We start from the raw sequence: 22,265 nt of genomic DNA on the forward strand, positions 1-22,265 counted from the left end.
AACAAACATCATTTCCCATACTAGAATCATGCCCTACCAAAGCGGTCTGAAGCACATTTACTATGACTATAGCTATACTATAGCTTTTTGTTTTTATCTTTGTGTTTAATTGACTGCCACGCCTCTTCAAGAAATGCCCTCTTTGAAGAAGTACGGTTCTGTCCTCCGACAGGATTTCCGACTGTCTCTTCTGCCCTGCTCACCTTCATTGCTTTCCATTTCTCTCCTGGTGTTTGACAAGGTGTTTACTAAAACCCGCTTTCACAGCCATATCTCCTTTCTCAGTGACTGTCTCTGTCTCCGACTCACCCCATGTGGATTTCAACTGAAATTCCATCCCTCTTGTTTCGAACCCACCCAGGATTACAGGTATCTCCGGGACATAAAACATTTCTCGGACTGCTGTTCCCGTCGCATTCTGAGATCCACACTCAGTGCCATGCGCCGCCATATGAACACACTCGACCTCTCCCTCCAGCAGCACCGCCGCACCCTTTTTCAAAGCTGCGCGTGCCCCCAGTTTCATTTTATTCTTCGCCTCATCCGTCGCCTCAACAAGAAACTTTTTCTCTTTCTCTCAAGTGCTAAGGAACGCAAGCTCCAACAACTCATCGACTCCAACACCCATCTGGGACCCTCCACCCCTGCTTGTCCCTCCGTCTTCACCCCATCTTCCAATCCCAGCCCCAGCCGTGTATTCACTATACCCCCTGACCTTTCCCTCTCCGATGCTGAACGTTCAGTGCTCAGCAAAGGACTTAGTTTCATACCCTTACGCCCTCATCTCAATGAATTTCGGGCTCGGCATGATGCTGAACTCTTCTTCCGCCGTCTTCGTCTCCGTGCTCACTTCTTTGGGCAGGAGTCCTCTCCCCGCTCAACGGATCCTTTCACCCACCTCCAATATTCTCCCTCCACTTGGACCCCTCCCTCTGGATTCTTACCTTCTCTTGATCTTTTCATTGAGAACTGTTGGCGTGACATTAGCCATCTCAATTTCTCTGCTCCTCTCACCCATTCTAATCTGTCTCTCTCTGAACTCACTGCACTCCGTTCTCTCAGGTCCAACCCCAACATTGTCATCAAACCCGCTGACAAGGGTGGTACTGTTGTTGTCTGGCGCATTGAGCTCTACCTCGCGGAGGCTGAGCGTCAACTCGCAGACATTTCCTCCTACCTCTCCCTGGACCATGACCCCACCACAGAACATCAAGCCATTGTTTCCAGGACTGTCACTGACCTCATCTCCTCTGGAGATCTTCCTCCCACAGCTTCCAACTTGATAGTCGCCCAACCTCGGACGGCCCGCTTCTACCTCCTACCCAAAATCCACAGACAGAACTGTCCTGGCAGACCGATCGTGTCAGCCTGTTCCTGCCCCACGGAACTCATTTCTCGTTATCTTGACTCCCTTCTCTCTCCCCTTGTCCAGTCCCTTCCCACCTACATCCGTGATTCCTCTGACACCTTACGTCACATCAACAATTTCCAGTTCCCTGGCCCCAACCGCTTCCTCTTCACCATGGATGTCCAATCCCTCTACACCTCCATCCCCCACCAGGATGGTCTGAGGGCCCTTAGCTTCTTCCTTGAACAGAGGCCCCAACAATCCCCATCCACCACTACTCTCCTCCGTTTGGCTGAACTTGTTCTCACACTGAACAATTTCTCCTTTAACTCCTCTCACTTCCTCCAAATAAAAGGTGTGGCTATGGGTACCCGCATGGGCCCCAGCTATGCCTGTCTCTTTATGGGGTATGTGGAACATTCCTTGTTCCAGTCCTACTCCGGCCCCCTCCCACAACTCTTTCTCCGGTACATCGATGATTACTTCGGTGCTGCTTCATGCTCTCGTCGGGACCTGGAAAAATTTATTAATTTTGCTTCCAATCTCCACCCCTCCATCATCTTCACATGGTCCATCTCTGACACTTCTCTTCCCTTCCTTGACCTCTCTGTCTCAATTTCTGATGATAGACTGTCCACCAATATCCATTACAAGCCTACCGACTCCCACAGCTACCTCGACTACAGCTCCTCACACCCCGCTTCTTGTAAAGACTTCATCCCATTCTCTCAGTTCCTTCGCCTCCGTCGCATCTGTTCTGATGACGCTACCTTCAAAAACAGCTCCTCTGACATGTCCTCCTTCTTCCTTAACCGAGGTTTTCCATCCACGGTCGTTGACAGGGCCCTCAACCGTGTCCGGCCCATATCCCGCGCATCCTCCCTCACGCCTTCTCCTCCTTCCCAGAAACATGATAGGGTCCCCCTTGTCCTCACTTATCACCCCACCAGCCTCCGCATTCAAAGGATCATCCTCCGCCATTTCCGCCAACTCCAGCATGATGCCACCACCAAACACATCTTCCCTTCACCCCCCCTGACCGCATTCCGTAGGGATCGTTCCCTCCAGGACACCCTGGTCCACTCCTCCATCACCCCCTACTCCTCAACCCCCACTTATGGCACCTCCCCATGCCCACGCAGAAGATGCAACACCTGCCCCTTCACTTCCTCTCTCCTCACCGTCCAAGGGCCCAAACACTCCTTTCAAGTGAAGCAGCATTTCACTTGCATTTCCCCTAACTTAGTCTACTGCATTCGTTGCTCCCAATGCGGTCTCCTCTACATTGGAGAGACCAAACGCAAACTGGGCGACCGTTTTGCGGAACACCTGCGGTCTGTCCGCAAGAAAGACCCAAACCTCCCTGTCGCTTGCCATTTCAACACTCCACCCTGTTCTCTTGCCCACATGTCTGTCCTTGGCTTGCTGCATTGTTCCAGTGAAGCCCAACGCAAACTGGAGGAACAGTACCTCATCTTCTGACTAGGCACTTTACAGCCTTCTGGGCTGAATATTGAATTCAACAACTTTAGATCTTAAACTCCCCCTCCCCCCATCCCCACCCCGTTTCTTCCCCCCGCCACCCCTTTTTTTTCAATAATTTATATAGATTCTTCTTTCCCCACCTATTTCCATTATTTTTAAATCTAAACTAAAACCTTGTTAGTCTTTCCACCCCACCCCCACTAGAGCTGTACTTTGAATATCCTGTCTTCCATTCTTAATTAGCACTTTTCTCAGACAAATGTCACCACCTTCGACACCTCTTTGACCCTTTTGTCTGTGACATCTTTTGATTATCTGCTCATCTCCACAATCACCACACCCTCAATGTGTCTCTTCCCCCCCCCCACCCACCTTAAACCAATTTATATTTCTTCCTTCTTCTAACTATGCTTCAGTTCTGCCGAAGGGCCATGAAGGCTCGAAACGTTAACTGATTTCTTCTCCGCCGATGCTGCCAGACCTGCTGAGCTTTTCCAGGTAATTCTGTTTTTGTTTACTATGACCAACTGATCATACAGAAGGGAGACAGGATATTCTGATGTACATATCTTTCCACTACTGCCTTCAAGGACACTCCAGATCAACATTCAAGAACAAGTTCCAGCAGAACTTTTAATAAGAAATAACTAGCAAGTCTGCAGATCTTAACCCAAATTCTTAAGCGTCCTCGGAAAGACTTCACAAATTTAATGCTCTTTCAGGAGTTGATTCTTGTCAAGTAGTGTTTATGCATTTGTGTACAAAGTGAATTTTCAGCTGCATTAATTTTAATCTCTACTGGCAAACTATTTCCAGTGCTTGATAAAGTTAGAGCTAATATCAAATATGTTTTAAGTAGTTATCTGTGAAGCAAATGCAATGAAAAAATGAATAGTCCGCCTATATTAAAATCTTTCGCCTGTTTGATTGCATGACAGCACAAGTGCACGCTTGCAAGGTCCCTTCAATGTTGCTAATCAGTGCAGATCAACTAGGTAAGATAGCGATACCAACACCTCCAGGATGGTCATCGGTATCCTCCTGGCTTTGCTCCTGTCTCAAACTTTAGCCCATAGCAGTTTCAGCCTAATTTCTCCATGGGAAGAATTTTCTGGCAGGGGCGGGGCCCGCTTGCCAACCCATAAAATTACGCGCGGTGATGTCAGGCGGGCATCCCGATGTCACCGCACATCATTTAGATTGTCAGTTCGGCAGGCACGCAGCCGCATCAGCTGCACGCCCACCGAACTGTCAAAGGCCTATTAAGGCCAATAACAAAGTCATTAAAGCTGTTAAGAATGCTGCCCATCCAACCTTAAGGTTGGTGGGCAGACAAAGAGCCCAGGCAGCCTTCGCATTTTTCATGAAGCCTCATCCATGGGCGGAATGAGGTTTCATGAAGGGTTCATTAATTAAATAAAATTTTTTCAAAAGATTAATGGACATGTCACAGCTCATGTGACAGTTTCGCATGAGGGGACATGTCCTTAAAATTTTTTTTGACCTTTATTACATTTTTCAAGACTTGAAAAATTCTCCGAGGCACCTCCGTGCCTCAGGGAGATTTCTGCGCTCTTTCACGCTCATGCCCACCCCCGCACAACCCCCCCAATGGGGGGGAAAATTCAGCCCCATGTTATGACTTCCAACTCACAAACTAATGGTCTTTCCCCAGCTTAAGTCTTGATTCCTATGTGAACTTCCCAGTCACTGCCTGTTCTTGACCCAAGGGTCGGCCATGCCAAACTTCAAACCAAGACTCAGCCTTAATGAGTGTTTTCAGCTTACTGCCCCTTCTCTCCTTCAGACAATCAAGGAAATGTAACCTATGATTGTTCAGAAATCTGAACACAGTTATGAATTTCCATGCCTACTCAGAATTTTTTTTTTAAACTTGAAAATCTTTCTTGCAGAATGTCCTGCCTTACACCCGGACTTATACTTATATCAGAAAATAATAAACAGACACCAACCAGATTGCCTACAGTTGGACAAAGCAGTCTAAGCAGCAAATAACAAATACAAATCCTTAGGTGCACTTACGTTAGATTAAATTTGAAGTTGAACTGCCATGTAGAGGTGCCTGGAGGGTACTCGCCCTGTTCATTTACAAATGTCAGTCCCAGCTGTATAATCTTCAGTAAATCTACATTACAGCGCAATAGTTGGTACTGGTAGTCTGCATTACTTCGGAATTCTCCAATTGGTCGTGCTACGACACCTGGAAATTCTGTGTCCTAGTAAATTTTTGAAAAATATAATTAGAAATCTTCAAAAAATCCTCTTTATTTTAACAAACACAAATGATTGCAGTTGGAGCTCTGAAAACAATATAGATTTCACCCCTCCAGAAGCAAACCACCATATTTAGAAAGTGCTTTAGCTCTTGAGTTATGTTGTAGCAGAAATTATCATGAGTCACAAAACACAGCATTTTATTTGCTCAAGCAAGAAAATTATTTATTACAATGAAAATCATGAGAATCCTCTCCAGCAACCTATGTGGAGACTCACCTGGTTTTTCCAAATGATCATCAGATTCCTTACTTTATACAAATACTGTAGACGTGCATTAGCTAGTTTCAAAGACAATCACTACACATAGGTTTTGTAATATTTTATGAAATAGGAAATTTGTGACAATGAAAGTCTTACACTGCTGATAGGTTCTTTAAGGACCCCCCCCCACCCCCACCACCACCACCCCTCCACCCCACCTACCACCCCTCCACCCCACCTACCACCCCTCCACCCCACCTACCACCCCTCCACCCCACCTACCACCCCTCCACCCCACCTACCACCCCTCCACCCCACCTACCACCCCTCCACCCCACCTACCACCCCTCCACTCCACCTACCACCCCTCCACCCCACCCACCACCCCTCCACCCCACCCAGAGTTCAAGGAGCTTTACCTTCCATAAAAACCACCTTCAATGAACAAATTAACTTGGTCTAAACATTTCTTGGTAGGTTCAAGCCTCAACAGCTATTATGTGTGGCTTTGCATCAGCCTATAGTTATACAACAGCCCTACTGTGAAGTCCATAACTATTTGCTAGTACACAATGATTTATTCTGAAGTGCCAAATCAACTCCTGAACAACTTTGACACGCATAGGAAACATTTTCTTTTTAAAAACACAATAGATGTTTCCCGATTTTAGAATGACATTGAAAGCCATAAGGATTCACTGTTGTGTTAAAATGACATAGATAATCCTGACTACATCCAACAATTAAGTTTTCACATGTTGCTGCATCTGGCACATACCAAGATAGACCTGGAAGTTCCTGATGCAGACAGTTGCTGCTAAAGTGGAATGTTCATCTGGGTTTCAGCAGTTCCTTCAACTTGATGAGCATAAAAATTTAAACAACTTTTTCCCTGAAAAAAAACCCTTAATTTAATTCTCAAAAGCAGGCAATGCTTTTCCAATGTAGCTTTTAAAAATTAAAAACATGGAGGTTGGTAATAATTCTCTACTGACCTAGAAGGTGGATTTCTAGTAATAAGCTTACTTTTGGCATCTTTCAAACAGAAACAATCTTTTCCAACACTGATGAGTTAAAAATGTAGGAGGTCAGTCAATAAAGTTCAACAATCTTGTTATTTATTCTTAGCCACACTGGGCTACTGCAGGAGCAGGAGCCTTCTTAACCTACATTATTCTGGTTTATCCATTCTTCTTATCATTGTTGCATGACTGTGTAAAGAACTGCTTTCAAATATAGCTTTTAAAAATTAAAAACAGGAAAGTATCCTACATTTGTAATGTTTCATGCTCCTTCAAGGACAGGGAACGTATTCTTCTTAAGAGGTCACAGGTTTGGAAGATGCTATTGAAGGAGCCTTGACAAGTTACTGCAGTGTACCCTGTAGATGATACACACTGTTGCCACTGTGCAGACAGTGAATGTTAAGGTGGTGAATGGGGTGCCAATCAAACAGGCTGCTTTGTCTTGAGTGGTGTTGAGCTCCTTGAGGTGTTGTTGGAACTGCACTCATCCAAGCAAGCATATAGTATTCCATAACACTCCTGATTTATATACGAACATACGAATTAGAATCAGGAGTAGGCTACTTGGCTCTTTGAGCCTGTGCTGCCATTTGATAAGATCATGGCTGATTTGACTGTAACTTCCCGCCTACCCCCGATAACCTTTCACCCCCTTGTTTATCAAGAATCTATCTACCTCTGCCTTGAAAACATTCAAAGACTTTGCTTCCACTGCCTTCTGAGGAAAGAGGGTAGACTCACTACCCTCAGAAAAAAATTCTTCTGATCTGTCTTAAATGAGCGACCACTTATTTAAACAGTGACCTCTAGTTCTAGATTCTCCCACAAGGGGAAACATCCTCTCCACATCCAGCCTGTCAAGACCCCTCCGGATCTGAGGTGTTTCAATCAAGTCTTGCTCTTGCAAATACAAACCTACCCTTTCTAATCTTTCCTCATAAGACAATTTGCCCATTGCTGGTGTTAGTCTAGTAAACCTTCTCTGAACTGCTTCCAACACATTTACAACCTTCCTTAAATAAGGAGACCAATACTGTACACAGTACTCCAAATGTGGTCTCACCAGCATCCTGTAAACTGAAGCATAACCTCACTACTTTTATATTCAATTCCTCTCGCAATAAACAATAACATTCTATTCTAACTTTCCTAATTACTTGCTGTAACCTAGCCTTTTGTGATTCATGCACTAGGACACCCAGATCCCTCTGAATCTCAAGGCTCTGCAATCTCTCACCATTTAGAAACTATGTTTCTTTTTTATTCTTCCTGCCAAAAATGAACGATATCACATTTTCCCACATTATGCTCCATTTGCTAGTTCTTTGCCCACTTGCTTAACCTGTGTCCTCTTGTAGTCTCCTTATGTCCTCTTCACAACTTACTTTCCTACCTATCTTTGTGTGATCAGTAAATTTAGCAAACATACCATCTGTCCCTTCATCCAAGTCACTTATATAAATTGTAAAAAGTTGAGGCCCCAGCACTGATCCCTGTGGCACACCACTCGTTACATCCTGCCAACCAGAAAAAGTGGTATTACTCCCTACACCATGAACTTTTATTTTCTGCAGTAATCTCTGATGTGGCACCTTATCAAATGCCTCCTGGAAATCCACCAGCTCCCCTTTTTCCTCAGCATGTGACTCCTTCAAAGAACTCCAATTAATTGGTTAAACATGATTTCCTCTTCACAAAACCATGTTAACTCTGCCTGATTGCCATTAATTTTTCTAAGTGCCCTGCCATAACATCTTTAATGACAGATTCTAACATTTTCCCTATGACAGATGTTAGGCTAAATGGCCTGTAGCTTCCTGCTTTCTGTCTCCCTTCCTTTTTGAACAAAGGAGTTACATTTGCTATTTTCCAATGTAATGGAGCCTTGCCCAAATCTAGGAAATTTTGGAAAATAAAAACAAACACATCAACTATCTCACTAGCCACTTTTTTTTTTAAGGCCCTAGGATGAAGTCCATCAAGACCCAGGATTTGCCAGCAAATTGTTGGAGTTTTGGACTAAGTGTGACTTCCCTGCTAATTGTAATTTTCCCGAGTTCCTCCCTCGCTTCCAATTCCTGATGTACAGCTATTGATGGAACGTCACTTGTCTCCTCTATAGTGAAGACCGATGCAAAATACCTGCTCAATGCATCTGCCATCTCTTTATTTTCCATTATTATTTCCCTAGACTCATTTTCTATAGGACCGATACTCATTTTGTTAATTCTTTTCTTATTTAAGTATCTACAGAAACTCTTACTATGTCTTTATATTTCTAGCTAGCTTTCTCTCGTACTCTAATTTTTCCCTCATTAATCTTTTTGTTACTCTTCGCTGTTCTTTATATTCCATCCAATCTTCTGACCTGCCACCTGTCTTTGCACAATTATATACTTTTTCTTCAAGTCTGACACTGTCATTAACTTTTTTTTAAGTTAGCCACAACTCATACTTTAAAATAGTGGACAGGCTTTGAGGAGTCAGGAGGTCAGTTACTCACTGCAGAATTCCCAGCCACTGACCTGCTCTTGTAGCCACAGCATTTATACGGTTGGTCCAGTTATGCTCCTGGGCTGTGGTGACCCTCAGGATTCTGATGGCAGGACATTCAGCAATGAGTCACAGAGTTCTACAGCACAGAAAAAGGCCCTTTGGCCCATCGAGTCTGCACCGGTCAAACAAGTACCTAACTATTCTAATCCCATTGTATGCCATGGCATCGCAAGTGCACATCCAAATACTTCTTAAATGTTATGAGGGTTTCTGCCTCTACCACCCTTTCAGGCAGTGAGCTCCTGATTCCCACCATCCTCTGGGTGAAAAAGTTCTTCCTCACATCCCCTCTAAACCTCCTGCTCCTTACCTTAAATCTATGCCCTCTGGTTATTGATCCCTCCACCAAGGGGAAAAGTTCCTTCCTGTCTACCCTATCTATGCCCCTCATAATTTTGTACACCTCAATCATGTCCCCCCCTCAAACTCCTCTGCTCCAGGGAAAATAGCCCCAGTCTATCCAACCTCTCCTCATAACTAAAACTCTCCAGCCCAGGCAACATCCTGGTAAATCTCCTCTGCACTCTCTCTCGTGCAATCACATCCTTCCTATAATGCGGATTCCAGAGCTGCACGCAATACTCTAGCTGTGGCCTAACCAGCGTTTTATACAGTTCTAGCATAACCTCCCTGCCCTTATATTCTAATATATGGTAATGCTATTGAATGAGAAGGAGAGATGGTTAGGTTCTTTCTTGTTAGAGATGGTCATTGCCTGACATTTGTGTGGCACGAGTGTTACTTCTCATTTATCAGCCCAAGGCGGAATGTTGCCTAGATCGTGTGCAGGCATGGAATGTTTCAGTGTCTAAGGAGTTGCGAATGGAAGTGAACTCTGTACAGTCATCAGCAAACATTCCCTCTGCTGACCTCATGTTGGAGATGGTCACTGATGAAGCAGCTGCAGATGGCTGGATCTAGGACGCTACCCTGAGGAACTCCCGCAGAAATATCTTGAGACAGAGATGATTGACCTCCAACACCCACAACCATCTTCTTTTTTGCTGGGTTATGACTCCAATCTCTGGAGAGCTTCCGTTCTCCCCTCCCACCAATTCTCATGTTAAATTTTATTTTCTGATACAAAAACCTATTTAAAAGCAAACTAAGCTTCTCACATGTTAAGAGTATATATTGAACTGTACATGTTGTTTATATAGGGAAACCTAACAATTCTCAAACAAAATACGATACACAAACCAAAGTCACAATTCTGTCAATCTACTGTGTTCAATACAATTCTTTTCTGATATTTCTCATTAAAAAGTGTGTTCTTACAACAATCCAAGACATAAATACACCGAATTCAAAGCCAAGTACAATCAATTCCTGAATAACATGTCTTACATTTATCACGTATGAACTTGTCAATAAATAGCACTAGTTGTAACCAACTGTTAACATTTATGTGCTGCAAGTGAAAGCAAGATTTTTGCTTCCATGGCAATCAGATTTTATGCAGAACAGTACTTTAGGAAAACATTTGAAATTCTGAAAAGATTCACTGTGAGGATATGGCAGTAGAGGATAAGGTGAATTCTTAGCGATTACTAGACGGGTCATGACTCATGTAGTTGCTTCAATCCAATTTGTATAATCTGATTTGGAAAATATCAGCTGATAAGTGCTCAACAAGGATCATGCAATAACAGTTTTCACAGGGCCCTTCTTTGCCTTATATCTGAACATTAGAAACTGTTTAAATGCTTCCCTACCTGAGGATCGAGCCCCGGTTATGATGAAGGACCTACATTTAAAACATTAACCTGCCTGTTCTCACAATTGATCTGAACAGACCTATTTGATGTTTTCAGCATTTTCTGCTTTTGTTTCAGGTTTCCAGCAACAGTAATTTATTGTTTTTTGTTTTCACTATACCAGTTTACTTTTTTTTTGGAAAGTTAGCCAGTGTTCTTTCTGACAGTGGAATGGGTTACAATTGTTTCAGCACCCTTCAGCTGAAAAGGGGCATTAAAACAGTAAGCTAGAAAACTAAAGGTTTTCAACAATATGGTGCTGATTGCACAATGTTCAGCACCATTTGCGACTCTTCAGATACTGAAACAGTCCATGTCCAAATGCAGCAAGCCCTGGACAATATCCAGGCTTGGGCTGGCAAGTGGCAAGTAAACATTTGTGTCACACAAGTGCCAAGCAATGATCATCTCCAACAAGAGAGATCTAACCATCGGCCCTTGGCATCCAATGGCATTACCATTACTAAAACTCCCAATATCAACATCCTGGGGGTTACCATTGACCAGAAACTGAACTGGACTAGCCATATAAATACTGTGGCTACAAGAGCAGGTCAGAGGCTAGGAATTCTGCAGAGAGTAACTCACCTCCTGACTCCCCAAAGCCTATCCACCATCTTCAAGGCACAAGTCAGGAGTGTGATGGAATACTCCCCACTTGCCTGAATGACTGCAGCTCCAAGGAGTTTGACACCATCCAGGGCAAAGCTGCCCACTTGATTGGCACCCTATCGACAAATATTTACTCCCTCCACCACCGATGCACAGTGGCAGCAGTGTGTACCATCTACAAGATGCACTTCAGAAACTCATCAAGGCTCCATACACAGCACCTTCCAAACCCATGTCACTACCATCTAGAAGGACAAGGGCAGCTGATACATGGGAACACCATCACCTGGAAGGTACCCACCAAGCCACTCACCATCCTGACTTGGAAATAATATTGCTGTTCCTTCACTGTTGCTGGGTCAAGATCCTGGAACTTCCTCCCTATCAGCACTGTGGGTGTACCTACACCACAGGAACTGCAGCAGTTCAAGGTGGCAGCTCACCACCACCTTCTCAGGGCAACTGGGGATGGGCAACAAATACTGGCCTAGCCAACGACACCCACATCGCGTAAATGAAAAAAGAGATAAAGATGATTATGCCATATATGATCTATCGATGCTCCAACCCTGGCTTTCATCTTTCTAAATAGATTTTGTTTTCATCAGCTTCTACTGCTCTCCCATCGTCCCCTTGCTCAACAAGCCAAACCACAGCCCCCATCTCCTACACTAGCCACCATTCTCTTTCATTTTTTAATACCACATCTGTCCTTTTGAAGTTCATCTTATCAATGGGATCCATAGCTTGTTCCATCGGTCCAATTACTACTAATTGACTTCCCCGGTCGGGCCCCTATATTAACCGCCATTGTAAACAGTTCCAACTACTCAGATACCTTCTCCCTATTCAAAATCATCGTCACCACAAAACCTTGTCAAAACCCACCCTGGACCTTTCCGTCCTTGCAAACTGCCATGTCATCTCCAAACCTTTTACTTCTCCAAAGTTTTGTATCCTTCTGGATAAGTGCCCATCATTCTGTTTAAATCTCTATAATTTGTTTTCTACCCCAATGAAATATCCCTAAGCAAAATAACAAACGCCATTCTCTGTTACTCCAATCAATGTGCATTACTCTGCCTTGAATCTGCAGCCTTTTACAAGGTGGCAGGAAGAATAAGGTGAGGTAGTATCAGCTGAATTGTACAATTTTAAATGATCTGTAGGAACTGAGGAACCGGGGGGTACATGTACATAAATTCTTGAAGGTGGCAGAACAAGTTGTGAAGGCAGTTTAAAAAAATATGGAATCATTGTTAGAGCCATAGAGTACAAAAGCAAGAAAGTTATGCTAAACATTTATAAAACACTGGTTAGACCTCATTGCGTTCAATTCTGGGCACTGCACTTTAGGAAGAACGAGAAGGCTTTATAGAGGGTGCAGAAAAGATTTAAGAGCATAGTTCCAGGGACGAGAGACTTCAGTTATGTGGATGTGTTGGAGAAGCTGGGGTTATTCACCTCAGAAAAGGTTGAGAGGAGATTTGATGGAGGTGTTCAATCACCAATGAGACAAAGTAGATAAGGAGAAACAATTCCCATTGGTGGAAGGGTTGAAAATTAGAAGACACTGATTTAAGGTGAAAGGAAAAAGAACCAAAGGTGACATGAAGAAAATCTTTTTATGCAGCGAGTGGTAAGGATCTGGATTGCACTGCCTAAGTGTGTGATGGAGGTAGATTCAAAAGTGGCTTTCAACAAGAGAAAAAATTTACAAGGCTACAGGGAAAGGATAAGGCAGTTGGGCACAATGGCCTCCTTCTTGGTGATTAGGAAGGCAGGAATGTTGCCAGTTATTGCTACGGGAATGGAATATCAAAGTAGGGATGTTTTGCTCAGTTTTACAGAGTATTAGTGAGGATGCATCTAGAATACTCTGTACAATTTTGGTCTCCACATTTAAGAAAAAACATAACTTCATTAGAAGCAATTCAGAAAGGTTCACTCGACTGATTCCTGGGGTGGCGGTGGGGGGGGCGAGTTATCCTACGAGGAGCAGGTGGACAAGTTGGGCCTGCATCCATTATAGAGTTTAGAAGAATGAGAGGTGATCTTATTGAAACATACAAGGTCCTGAGGGGACCTTGATAAAGCAGATGCTGAAATGCTCACGGAAGAGACTAGAACCAGGAGACACAGTTTTAAAATAAGGGATCTCCCATTTAAGTCAGAGATGAGAAGAAATTTTTTCTCAGAGGGTCGAGAGTCTTTGGAGCTCTCTTCCCCAGAGAACGGTGGAGGCAGGGTCATGGAATATTTTTTAGGCAGAGGTAGATAGATTCTTGATTGACAAGGAAGTCAAAGGGTATAGGGGGTAGGTAGGAAAGTGGAGTTGAGGCCACAATCGGATCAGCCATGATTTTATTGGATGGTGGAGCAGTCTTGAGAGGCCGAACGGCCCACTCCTGTTCCTAATTTGTATGTTATGCTGTGATCACCCGAAGAAAGCATGGTGGAAGTAGATTCAAGAGTAACATTCAGAAGGGGATTAGATAACCAGCTGACGAGCGGTGGGAAAAGAAGAGGGGAGTGAGATTGATTGGATAGTTCCTCGCAATAGCCACCACAGGCAACAATGGGCTGAAAAGCCCCCTTCTGCCCTGTATAATTCTATGATTCTGAGGTCAAACACACCATCGCCTCCACTGACTTTCTTCTGTTGTCCGACTCAATGGCCTGCTTTTGCTTGCTTCCACTCATTACTATAGGCAGGGAATCTCCAGCAATTAATTATTTTATTTCACCTCCTGCACCATTGCCTTAGTTGTTTTTTCAAGATCTATCCTAGGCCACTGCCTCTTCCACATCTACATGCTACCTCTTGATGAAATTATGGGCACATAGGGTCAGCTTGCACACATATACTGACAACAGCCCAGTTCTACCACCTCTCTCGAGCCAGTTCACTCCATGTTGTCAGACTGCTGGTCCAACATCTAGTCTTAAACGAGCCATGAACGGAAATTTCAAATGATCAGGGCAACACATTATGACACAGCAGCTGAGGTGGAAACTTGAACAACTGTCATAACCTATATTTTCAATTGGTATGTCTGAGATGCAGCTCTAAATTCAGAAATAAAACCACCAAGCCTCAAAAGGCTTTTTTTGGTATAAAAACATTTATTAATTTACACCAAATTAAACACATACACACATCTATGAATTACTATCATAATAACTTTTAAACAAATCCCCAAATTAATCACTCCCAGGTAAATCTCCTCCAAGGCAACAACACGTAGACTTTAAGCAGGCAGCAGGCAAAGCGTATTTGACCGTACGAATTCGAAATGAGGTTCCTTTTACCTCTCCTAACAATAATCCTTTCATTCCACCAATTTTATTAGTAATATAAACACATTGCTTGGTGTCTCCCAGCTAGGTGCAAGATCTTACCCATTCTTTTGAATGCTTTATTCAACAAATCAAATTGCACTTTACTTTTTACTCCTTACATTTATCTAATTAACATCTGAAACTAATATACATCAAAGCACCCAGACTAACTGGCTTTAATCCAATTAAGCCACACACACACACACACACACACACACACAGACCCTACTACAATTCCAATTTAAAAATAATTTCCAATAACATTATACACATTAATATATCTTCATGACAAATATATACCACTGGAGAAAAGGGGTGCTGACTGGCTGGCAAGTCGACTTTGATTAGTCGAGGCATTACCATGGAGAAAGCAACGGGGAACTATAGGTTCCCCGTGCTTCTGGGTAATTCAAAAAAGGTACAAGGCTCAAGCATATTCCTTTTGTGTGCAGAGAAAGGGTGCCTGTGTACGAACTTAACATGTAGATTCTTGATTGACAAGGAAGTCAAAGGATGTAGGGGATAGGTAGGAAAGTGGAACTGAGGCCACAATCAGATCAGCCATGATCTTATTGGATGGCAGAGCAGTCTCGAGGGACTGAATGGCCTATTCCCATTCCTAATTCATATGTTCGCATGTTCTGTGCTGTGATCATCCGATGAAAGCATGGTGGAAGCAGATTCAAGAGACATTCCGAAGGGAATTGGATAACCAGCTGACAAGTGATGGGGAAAGAAGCATGTTACAAGCTTGACTGGTTATCTTAAATTGGTGGTTAGTGTAGCTATTAGCGGACTCAGGATTGTTCAGCAAGAACCGCTCAATCATGGAATCATATCTAACAGTAAATGTTTGTTTTGGGTTTTGCAAGCACAGGTTGGTTGACGACTATCTGTCCACTGCTTATTACAAGCAGCTGGGGGAACATGTTTGATTCAGTCAGCCAATCGTTGGGACATAGGGGCATTGCACCAACACTGAAATCCATACATGACAATACTCAACTGCGCGGTAGGTAGAATGTCTTTTTGGACTGATGACAGCATCCCATTAGTGGAAAATACCACTTGCGTTGCTACTGCATAGCAGCATTGTGAAGCGGCTTGCTTAACGTATTCAAATGTTCGAGATACTTTGCCTTTCCCAGGTGTTAGACAGGGGACAGATGGGAGGATGGTTCCCCCCTTTTTCCTGTCAGTCAAAATGTTTATTTTTCAATGCCAGAATGTTTTTGCAACAGCACCCACTCACACGTACACAGGCATAAGCACGCAAATGGACAAGAGAAACGGTGATTACAGAAGTACTTTGCACTTAGATGTTAGAAGTCCGAAAATTCAGTTATACTTGATTCTCTCGAGACGGGAGCTTGAAATGTTGCAGGCCTGATGATGCCCTTTTGGTTCACTGAAGAAATGGAGGTTGGAAGCTTCCAACAATAGATTTGCAGTACAAAATAAAAACAGAATTACCTGGAAAAACTCAGCAAGTCTGGCAGCATCGGCGGAGAAGAAATCAGTCAACGTTTCGAGCCCTCATGGCCCTTCAGCAGAACTGAAGCATAGTTTCAACAAGGGAGAAATATAAAAACAAAAAGCTAAAAGCTACTGCGGATGCTGGAAATCCAAAACAAAATAAAAACAGAATTACCTGGAAAAACTCAGCAAGTCTGGCAGCATCGGCGGAGAAGAAATCAGTCAACGTTTCGAGCCCTCATGGCCCTTCAGCAGAACTGAAGCATAGTTTCAACAAGGGAGAAATATAAATTGGTTTAAGGTGGGTGGGGGGGAAGAGACACATTGAGGGTGTGGTGTGAGCAGATAATCAAAAGATGTCAGAGACAAAAGGGTCAAAGAGGTGTTGAAGGTGGTGGTCTTTGTCTGAGAAAAGTGTTAATTAAGAATGCAAGACAGGATATTCAAAGTACAGCTCTAGTGGGGGTGGGGTGGAAAGACTAAAGGTTTTAGTTTTAGATTTAAAAATAATGGAAATAGGTGGGGAAAGAAGAATCTATATAAATTATTGAAAAAAAAGGCGGGTGGGGGGGGAAAAGAAACGGGGTGGGGATGGGGGGAGGGGGGGTTTAAGATCTAAAGTTGTTGAATTCAATATTCAGCCCAGAAGGCTGTAAAGTGCCTAGTCGGAAGATGAGGTGCTGTTCCTCCAGTTTGCGTTGGGCTTCACTGGAACAATGCAGCAAGCCAAGGACAGACATGTGAGCAAGAGAACAGGGTGGAGTGTTAAAATGGCAAGCGACAGGGAGGTTTGGGTCTTTCTTGCGGACAGACCGCAGGTGTTCCGCAAAACGGTCGCCCAGTTTGCGTTTGGTCTCTCCAATGTAGAGGAGACCGCATTGGGAGCAACGAATGCAGTAGACTAAGTTAGGGGAAATGCAAGTGAAATGCTGCTTCACTTGAAAGGAGTGTTTGGGCCCTTGGACGGTGAGGAGAGAGGAAGTGAAGGGGCAGGTGTTGCATCTTCTGCGTGGGCATGGGGAGGTGCCATAAGTGGGGGTTGAGGAGTAGGGGGTGATGGAGGAGTGGACCAGGGTGTCCCGGAGGGAACGATCCCTACGGAATGCCGTCAAGGGGGGTGAAGGGAAGATGTGTTTGGTGGTGGCATCATGCTGGAGTTGGCGGAAATGGCGGAGGATGATCCTTTGAATGCGGAGGCTGGTGGGGTGATAAGTGAGGACAAGGGGGACCCTATCATGTTTCTGGGAAGGAGGAGAAGGCGTGAGGGAGGATGCGCGGGATATGGGCCGGACACGGTTGAGGGCCCTGTCAACGACCGTGGATGGAAAACCTCGGTTAAGGAAGAAGGAGGACATGTCAGAGGAGTTGTTTTTGAAGGTAGCGTCATCAGAACAGATGCGACGGAGGCGAAGGAACTGAGAGAATGGGATGGAGTCTTTACAGGAAGCGGGGTGTGAGGAGCTGTAGTCGAGGTAGCTGTGGGAGTCGTTAGGCTTGTAATGGATATTGGTGGACAGTCTATCATCAGAAATTGAGACAGAGAGGTCAAGGAAGGGAAGAGAAGTGTCAGAGATGGACCATGTGAAGATGATGGAGGGGTGGAGATTGGAAGCAAAATTAATAAATTTTTCCAGGTCCCGACGAGAGCATGAAGCAGCACCGAAGTAATCATCGATGTACCGGAGAAAGAGTTGTGGGAGGGGGCCGGAGTAGGACTGGAACAAGGAATGTTCCACATACCCCATAAAGAGACAGGCATAGCTGGGGCCCATGCGGGTACCCATAGCCACACCTTTTATTTGGAGGAAGTGAGAGGAGTTAAAGGAGAAATTGTTCAGTGTGAGAACAAGTTCAGCCAAACGGAGGAGAGTAGTGGTGGATGGGGATTGTTGGGGCCTCTGTTCAAGGAAGAAGCTAAGGGCCCTCAGACCATCCTGGTGGGGGATGGAGGTGTAGAGGGATTGGACATCCATGGTGAAGAGGAAGCGGTTGGGGCCAGGGAACTGGAAATTGTTGATGTGACGTAAGGTGTCAGAGGAATCACGGATGTAGGTGGGAAGGGACTGGACAAGGGGAGAGAGAAGGGAGTCAAGATAACGAGAAATGAGTTCCGTGGGGCAGGAACAGGCTGACACGATCGGTCTGCCAGGACAGTTCTGTCTGTGGATTTTGGGTAGGAGGTAGAAGCGGGCCGTCCGAGGTTGGGCGACTATCAAGTTGGAAGCTGTGGGAGGAAGATCTCCAGAGGAGATGAGGTCAGTGACAGTCCTGGAAACAATGGCTTGATGTTCTGTGGTGGGGTCATGGTCCAGGGAGAGGTAGGAGGAAATGTCTGCGAGTTGACGCTCAGCCTCCGCGAGGTAGAGCTCAATGCGCCAGACAACAACAGTACCACCCTTGTCAGCGTGTTTGATGACAATAGATTTGCAGTGGCTTACTGCTTACAGCAGCAGATTTCTGACTTCAGATGGTCTCTGATGACTTGAGCATTGACACAAAGTGCTTGACTTTTACCTATTTGTATCTCCTTGCGATAGAAGGGAAGATGGTTGCGTAGTGGTAATGTGACTGGACTAGTAATCCAGAGGTCCAGGCCAATGCCCTGGGGACACAGGTTCAAATCCCACTATGGTAGCTAATGGAGTTTAAATTCAATTAATAAATCTGAACTATAAAGCTAGTCTCAGTAATTGTGACCATGAAGCCACTGTTGACTGTTTTACAACCCATCTGGTTCACTAATGCCCTGTAGGGAAGGAAATCTACCATTCTTAACCAATTTAGCCTAAATGTGACACCAGACCCACAAAAATGTGGTTGACTCTTAACTTTCCTCTGGCTTGCTAGGCCATTTCACTTAATTCATGGGGAACTAGGGATGGGCAGCGATGCCTGCACCCCATGAAAGAATAAAAAAAAAATTACAGCCAAGAAGTCTTGCAAGCCCATTGCAAACCAGCTTCTGTAGCTATTTGCACAATTGCAGCTATTAAAGTCACAGGAAAGGTTTGTTGCATTTTAATGCCTTTACAATTAAATGCCCAAAAGAAGTCATTTGCATTTTAATGTCCTGTCCAGACAAGCATACAACCTTGTGTAGTTCCATGTATTTTCAAAGACAAGAGGTCACCTGGCCTCTCAACTCCTTTTTTTTAAAAACTGTGCTCATTCTCCATTTTTTTTTAAAAAGGAGAAGCGTCTATTTTCCATAAATCCATGAGTATAACTGTGTGGGCTTGACAGGGGTAATGAGGCAGACTGGGCACTTTTCAGGTCCAAAGGTGGCAGCCTTTGGCCAGTTTGTGCGATGCATAGCAAACAATAAGTTGATCAGGATAGACACTGTCCTGCAGAATAGCTTTGATGTGCTCTACTTTTGCACTGAGCTTACAAGGTGAGAAAATGGCAAGAGCCCTATTTTCAGGATTGCTGATAAGGCCAATCTTATAGTACTTGGAGCTACCTAAATCACAACGCGTATAATGACTAGTGAAGGCAGGCTTGCCTTAGACAGTAGTGGAGAAGCCATTAGCGGATTTCTCAACTCTCACATCGAGGAAAGGGAGCACGTTAGACTGCTCCATCTCAAAAGTAAATTGGAACATGGGATGAAGCGCAAAGCATGTAAGGAAATCCTTACACATGACTGCATATTCAAAAGCAACACCTCAGTCAATCAGAGCCAACTTGCCAACCAATCAGCAACCCTTTTCTCCTTTGGTATAAATTGTTGTGATTGTTTTATGCACACATACATATATATACGCACACAATATATACACACACACACACACACACATATACATGTATGTATATTTTATTATATGATAGATATTTATAATATAAATCTTACAGTATTCATGATTTAGTCAAAGGAAACATGGTTATATAAAATATAATTCTTTATTCTTCTATTAAAGTGCAGGTGTGCGTGACATTTTAAAACTATGGTGTGTAAATGATAAACACTGCAGTCTGTGCATTCACAAGTCTATTAAGATAATGCAGATATTTTAGCTCTGGTAAGCTGTGTTCCTGCAGTTTTTCTAGATTCCAATGCTGCCTTTGTTTCTTTATAATCCTTCTCTCCAAGCATAACCCAGAAATTTGCATTAACAATGTAAGACATCTAACTGCAAAGAACAGGAAGCAAATAAAGCTATTATAAACACAAAGTAAATAAAAATGCATTTATACTTAAATTAAGTACATATTTGATGGGATTACATAGGATTAGTTTAGGTCAGACTTCAATATTCAATAAAGCAAGTGTCAGGCAGTCATAGTTTCCATCGTATCAGCTAAACGCTTGTGGTCACAAGCCAAAAAAAGACACATTTATATAGCACCTTTCACAATCTCAATGTCCCAAAGTGCTTTATAATATTGGAGTACTTCTGATGTTGTCACTGCTTTATTGTAGGAAATGTTGCAGCTTGTGTACAGCAGGCTCCCACAAAGTGATAATGATCAGTTCAAATGTTTTTGTGATGTTAATTGAGGGATAAATGTTGGCTTGGGCACCAGGGATAGTTTCAGTATTCTTCTTTGAAACACAGACATGGGATCCTTTATGCCCACCTGAGTGCAGTTAGTGCAGACAGCTGAAGTTTCTACTGGAAAAGTCAGATCCTAGAGTTGACAGGTCTGAACTTTTATTTTTTTTAGAAATCATGGAGCTAAGTTACTGAATAAAATCATAGGAGGCTGATGAACTTTTAACAAAAAGAATTAAACAAGAAAAAAAAAACTATATTACACAAGACAAAAAAGGTTGGAAAGATCTCAATACAAATTCAGAAAGATAAAACAATTTCTGCCGAAGGGTCATGTAGACTCGAAACGTTAACTGATTTCTTCTCCACCGATGCTGCCAGACCTGCTGAGTTTTTCCAGGTAATTCTGTTTTTGTTTTGGTAAACAATTTACCATATTGATCTTATACTCAATATTCTGTGAAAGTATGCGGTACATGTGAACCAACTGGCGAGCTGTAGTCAGACACACCACACTCCAAAGTAAATGACAGATGGAACCAAAGCAGGTTCAATGGTTTTCTCAACAACCCACCCAGACGCTTGTCACACCGTGGGCTAACTGAAACTCCGTCTTTCTCATGAGGCTTTCCAATCTCCGCATTTGAAGAACTTTCATTAGAATTCACTTCAAACGTCACTCCCAATTGAGTGGCTTCCACAAGGATCCACTTCCAAGGTTTCAATCTTGCCTTCTGAGATTCCTTTCCCCTGGATTGCCAAGTGCACCCAAGCTTCACCTTCCAAGCACAATTTCAGATCTTCGGCCATGCCAAGCAGAACACCACTGCTCCCGAAAGGGTACCTTTGACCTTATGGCCCGCAGCACAGAGTCACCAACCTTCAGCTGCCACCTCGGATTTTCAGGTTTCTCCCGAGCCCACTTTAGTTCAAGTCTGCTCCTCACAGCTGTTTCTTTATCTTGGAGCCTTTTTCTCTGCTTCTCTCTCTCAACTTCACGTAACAGGATCTGTTTCTGATCTCTGCCCTTGTCTTTTACCTGCAACCTCTTTCTGTCCCACTCCCTGGTTTGTGACCACCTCCTTGGTTTGGGACTTTTTCCCCCTGTCCCCTTCCCTGTGTCCTGTTCCTTGGGACACCTTCTCTCTAATGGTGCTCAGGTTCAGGTCAGCTGGCCTCCAGTTTCATGCAGTTTCACTTCTTTCCTTCTTTTTCTTCTGCTCTAAAGAACATAAAAAAAGACCAACTGCGCATGTGCAGCCCTTTCCTGGCTGGTGCACATACAGAAGGCCCAAAATTCATTAAAAGAAAACACGAACTGTACATGTGCAGCCATTTCTCGGCTAGCGCATGTGCAGAAGTTCCGAGGACAGTCAGGAACTGTAGTTCCTGGCCTCCAAACTCCCGATCTCCACTGCCAATTAAGGCAAGTATCGGAGTTCATTACAATAGGGCCTCAGTTTAACATCTAATCCAAAAGACCTCCAAAATTGCAATACTCCCTCAATACTGCACTGGAGTGTCAGCCTAGACTTTTTAATCTTCAAATCCCTGACTCAGCGACGAGTGTGTCCTCGACTGAGCAGTGGATGACACCCTAGATATGATTAGGGCTATCTGGCGATGAATGCAATTCATTCCAAATAATTTCAGGATTAAAAATTTTAAA

At 43.8% G+C, this 22,265-nt stretch overlaps 1 protein-coding gene across 1 annotated transcript in view; it reads right to left on the reverse strand.

Moving 5' to 3' along the window:
* The window catches only part of cnot7 (CCR4-NOT transcription complex, subunit 7), a 58,339-nt gene that overhangs the window by 24,220 nt on the left and 11,854 nt on the right, over positions 1 to 22,265 (reverse strand). Inside the window, exon 3 of the mRNA XM_078548558.1 lies at positions 4,877 to 5,070. Within this exon, the coding sequence (XP_078404684.1) occupies positions 4,877 to 5,070 (194 nt within the window). The remainder of the gene's footprint in view (positions 1 to 4,876; positions 5,071 to 22,265) is intronic.

Source organism: Cetorhinus maximus, chromosome 1 (assembly GCF_964194155.1).
Source record: "Cetorhinus maximus chromosome 1, sCetMax3.hap1.1, whole genome shotgun sequence".
Lineage (NCBI taxonomy): Eukaryota > Metazoa > Chordata > Chondrichthyes > Lamniformes > Cetorhinidae > Cetorhinus > Cetorhinus maximus.